The following is a 4794-nucleotide window of genomic DNA, read 5'->3' on the forward strand; positions in this document are numbered from 1 at the left end:
TCTGAAGTGCTCTCTGAACACTACAGTGAACAGACTTTCATTTCATCAGAGCTTTACACAGAATTTCACCCCCCTCTACCTTTGTGAATTATTTTTGTGGGCCAGTGATTTCTGTGTACAAGCCCCTAAATCTCTGATAACTCACAGCTCCATTTAGCAAATGTTCTGACCCAGTTTATTTAATACAAAGTGAATGCCTCACATTCATGCATCTGCCAGTAAGTGCCACACTGCCAATTTGTCCAGTGAAATCAATAATATCCTAACCTCAAACCCTTCCAAAATTAAGGTTTTGAAGTGGCTGCAATGGGTTTTCTCCAGGGGCTCAGCTGAAGAGACCTTCACTGGAATAGTTTGGAGTGAGCCACTCTTCTGGAAATCAAAAAATCTCCTCCTTTAAATCTCGTGTCTTTAAACCAAGAAAAGAAACTGGTGGAAAAAGTTTCTTTAAAAATGGCGTCTCCTGGTGTCCCTGGGAACTGGAGATTGATTAGATGTGTGGGGAGGGGGGTGCAGGAGGAGGGGGGGGGGGAGAGAGAGTTTAAAATCCCTTTTGTTTCCCATGTCTGTGAAGGTGGAAAAGCGATTATTAAATCATCATCCTCCACCTCCCCACAATCTGCAACCCCCTCTCCCCCACCCCCCACCCTGCAGCCCCCCCACCCCCCCGCCAATTTCACAGAGCAAGTTGCACATTTTTGCAGACAGCTACCATCATTATTGTACCAACAGGGATAGCAGTGTATTGGAAAGTTGTGCCTGCTCTGTCTCTCTCTCTCTGTGTCTCTCTCAGATGCTCGCCCCCCCCCCCCCCCCCATGTCAATTTCACCCGGGGCTCCTGGTTAATTTCACAGTTTGCATTGGGGGTGTGGGGTGGGAGAAGTGAACTGTTCCCCAATTGGCATCACATCAAACCCTCAGCACTGGCACATTTCAACAAGGCAATAAATAGACTCCATCCACCTCTCTCTCACACACACACACACACTAAACTCCAAACACAACAAGGGATGAGAGAGAAGAGGGGGGGGGGAATGATTCTCATCATCGTGCTGAACCCTCAGAGGGCTGAGGGTTTTAAATCAGGTCCCGCCAGGGTCTGGGGGCAGAGGCAGGGGGAGATTTGGAGCGGAATATTGTTCCAAAGGCAGCAACAATGTATGTGTGTGTGTGTGTGTGTGTGTGAAAGAATGCAGATCTCCCCTTCCAGCTCCTCATCGGGTCTCTGCAGCAGCCTCTGTCTCTCTCTCACACACACACACACACACACACAGATACAGAACATCTGGCTTTGAATGGATGATATTCCTACCGAATACAGAATCGTGTAGCTCTGCTTTCCGTCCCATCCTTCTCCGCTGGCGAGTGGATCCTGTGTGTGTGCTCAGGGCTCAGGGCTGGGGGTACTGGAAGCTCCGTGTTTATGTCTCCAGCTCTGCTCACGGCCTCTCTCCTTCCTCACCCACAGAACTGAGCCTCAACGTCAGAGCATCTTTTTTCAAGTGGAAAGCGTCATCTAGTGCCAGAGAGAGAGAGAGAGATCAGAGAGAATAACAGAGAGAGGGAGAGAGAGAATAACAGAGAGAGGGGGAGAGAGAATAACACAGAGAGAGGGAGAATAACAGAGAGAGAGGGAGGGAGAGAATAACAGAGAGAGGGAGAGGGAGAGAGAGAATAACAGAGGGAGAGAATAATAGAAAGAACAATACAGGGAGAGAGAGGGAGAGAATAATACAGGGAGAAGGGGAAAGAGAGAATAACAGAGAGGGAGAGAATAATAGAGAAAGAATACTACAGGGAGAGGGAGAGAGAGAGACAGAATAACGGAGAGAGAGAGAATAACACACACAGAGGGAGAATAACACAGAGGAAGAGAGAGAATAACACAGAGAGAGGGAGAGAATAATAGAAAGAATACAGGGAGAGAGAGGGAGAGAGTAATACAGGGAGAAGGGGCAGAGAGAGAATAACAGAGAGGGAGAGAATAATGGAAAGAATACTACAGGGAGAGGGAGCGAGAGACAGAATAACAGGGAGAGAGAGAATAACACAGAGAGAGGGAGGGAGAGAATAACACAGAGAGAGGGACAGAGAGAGAGAGAATAACACAGAGAGAGGGAGGGAGAGAATAACACAGAGAGAGGGAGAGAGAGAGAGAGAATAACACGGGGGGGTGGGAGCGGGGAAGAGCACAGAGGGGTTGCAGGGTGGGAGAGTGGATGGAAAGGAGCTATTAACCCAGTGAAAACATGGGAATATTATTAACCACACTTTCTGGGAATATTATCTCCACGTTGTGACCGGCTTATTGAGGGGAAAAAGAAACATATTCACATTTATACAAACCAATTTGCATTCCTATAGTGCCTGTCACGGTCCCAGGATGTCCCAAAGTACTTCACATTTTTTGAAGTGTGCAGGTTGTTGTAATGTGGGAAACACGGGGGGGTAATTTGTAAATAGAAAGATGATAACTGCCCAAATAACTCGCTTCCACTGATAGGAGCAAGAGTCGGCCACTCAGCCCATCGAGCTTGCTCCACCATTTGATATAAATGGCAGATCTACTACCCCAAGGCCATGTTCCTGCTCTATCCCCATATCCTTAATATCATCGGTATCCAGAAATCTGTCACAGACATACTGGCTTTCTCTACCCACTGGGGTGGAGAATTTCAGCACCCTCCAAATGAAGTAATTCCTCCTCATCCCAGTATGAAATGGACCGTCTCATTCAGGGACTGTATACCCGAGTTCTAGACAAAATCCTGGAACTCTGCTCATTCATAGAGCTAGTACAGACATGGGGTGGGCTGAATGGCCTTCTTCTGTACTCTGTGAATGGGTGGGAACAAGGAATAATCCTTACACTGGGTTTGACCTGGTAACTCACCTGATGAAGGAGCAGCGCTCCAAAAGCTCGTGCTACCAAATAAACCTGTTGGACTTTAACCTGGTGTTGTGAGACTTCTTTCTGTGCCCACCCCAGTCCAATGCTGGCATCGCCACATTCTATTCATTCTACTTCTTTCTTCATCCTCCATCCACCCTCCCCCCCCCACCGCTCCCCCCCCCCAGCACCCCCCCCACCCCCAACAGCACTGTGGGTGTACCTACACCATATGGACTGCAGCAGTTCTAGAAGGCAGCTCACCAGCAGCTTTTCGAGGGGCAATTAGAGACAAGCATTCTCCCTGAAGAACCATCTCCTTGACAGAGAACTGTCTGTCGGGACTGTCTGTTGGTGCTGTCTGTCGGGACTGTTGATCGGGACTGTCTATCGGGACTGTCTATTGGTGCTGTCTGTTGGTGCTGTCTGTTGGTGCTGTCTGTCGGGACTGTCTATCGGTGCTGTCTGTGATGCTGTCTGTCGGGACTGTCTGTCGGTGCTGTCTGTTGGTGCTGTCTGTTGGTGCTGTCTGTGATGCTGTCTATTGGTGCTGTCTGTGATGCTGTCTGTTGGTGCTGTCTGTCAGGACTGTCTATCGGTGCTGTCTGTGATGCTGTCTGTCGGGACTGTCTGTCGGTGCTGTCTGTGATGCTGTCTGTTGGTGCTGTCTGTCGGGACTGTGTATCGGTGCTGCCATGTCTCCCACATTGTAATAGTGACCAGGCCTCAGACATATTTAATTGTTCAGAATACACTTTGAAATGTTTGAGATCTATAAATGAAAGTAAGTGTTTCCTTCCTGGCAGGAGAGTCAGGAATCGGACTACAGACCGGGTGGGTTTTTTTACACAGTGAGTTGTTGTGATCTGGAATGTGCTGCCTGAAAGGCCGGTGGAAGCAGATTCAATAATAACCTTCAAAATAAGATAATTGCTAAAAGACGAAAAAGAATGAGGGGCTGAGAGGAGAGAGAGCTGGGGGAGAAGGGCTGAGTGGATAACTCCTTCATTGGGCAAGTATAGACATGGGGTGGGCTGAGTGGCCTCCTTCTGTACTCTGTGAATGTGTGGTAACAAGGTTTAATCATTACTCTGGGTTTGACCTGACATTCTGTTAATTCTACCTCTTTCTCCATCCTCTGGCAGTGCCTTGTGGTGCTGTGGGGAGTGTCCCTGCCTCTGAATCAGAACCTCTGAGTTCGAATCCCACTCCAGGACCTGATGGACAAGGAAGTGCAAAATGAGGCCATTCAGCCCATTGTGTCTGCACCGTCTCTCCAAATGAGCATCATGACATGTGCCATTCTCCTGCCATTTCCCTGTACCCCTGCACTCAAATAACAACCCAATGCTCTCTTGAATGCCTGGATTGAACCTGCCTCCACCACACTCCCAGGCAGAGCTTTCCAGAGCTGAACCACTCGCTGTGTGAAAAAATATTTTTAATAGAGCCAAAAAGACTGATTATTCAGCTGCAAATCCAGTAACAGGCAGGAAGAACGGGAGAGATTTCATTTGTTGCAAAAATATACTTGGTTCATAAAATATCTGAAAGAATATTGCACAGAATCCCTACAGTGCAGAAGGAGGCCATTCAGCCCATTGAGTCTGCACCGGTCACAATCCCACCCAGGCTCTATCTCCATAACACCACTTGATTACCCTGTTAACCCACTGACACCAGGGACAATTTAGCATGGCCAATCATCCTACCCACACATCTTTGGAGTATTGGAGGATCTATGAGCCAGTAGTGCTACCCACTATGTCACCATGCCGCTCTATTCAATTTCAAAGTGGCCATCACACAAAGTGCAATAATATTCAGGTTTTCTACATAAATTCTTTCTGGTTGTATCACAGCTTGCTATGACTCCTGCTCTGCCCAAGACCACAAGGAACTA

General features: G+C 48.0%; 1 protein-coding gene across 1 annotated transcript in view; it reads right to left on the reverse strand.

The window, feature by feature from the left end:
• The window catches only part of slc44a5b (solute carrier family 44 member 5b), a 273622-nt gene extending 272116 nt beyond the window's left edge, over positions 1–1506 (reverse strand). Inside the window, exon 1 of the mRNA XM_080195082.1 lies at positions 1314–1506. Coding sequence (XP_080051208.1) covers positions 1314–1350 — 37 coding nt within the window. The 5' untranslated portion in view covers positions 1351–1506. The remainder of the gene's footprint in view (positions 1–1313) is intronic.
• Between the last annotated feature and the right edge of the window lie 3288 nt (positions 1507–4794).

The sequence above is a fragment of the Carcharhinus amblyrhynchos genome, chromosome 9 (genome assembly GCF_965287045.1).
Source record: "Carcharhinus amblyrhynchos chromosome 9, sCarAmb.v2.hapA, whole genome shotgun sequence".
NCBI lineage: Eukaryota > Metazoa > Chordata > Chondrichthyes > Carcharhiniformes > Carcharhinidae > Carcharhinus > Carcharhinus amblyrhynchos.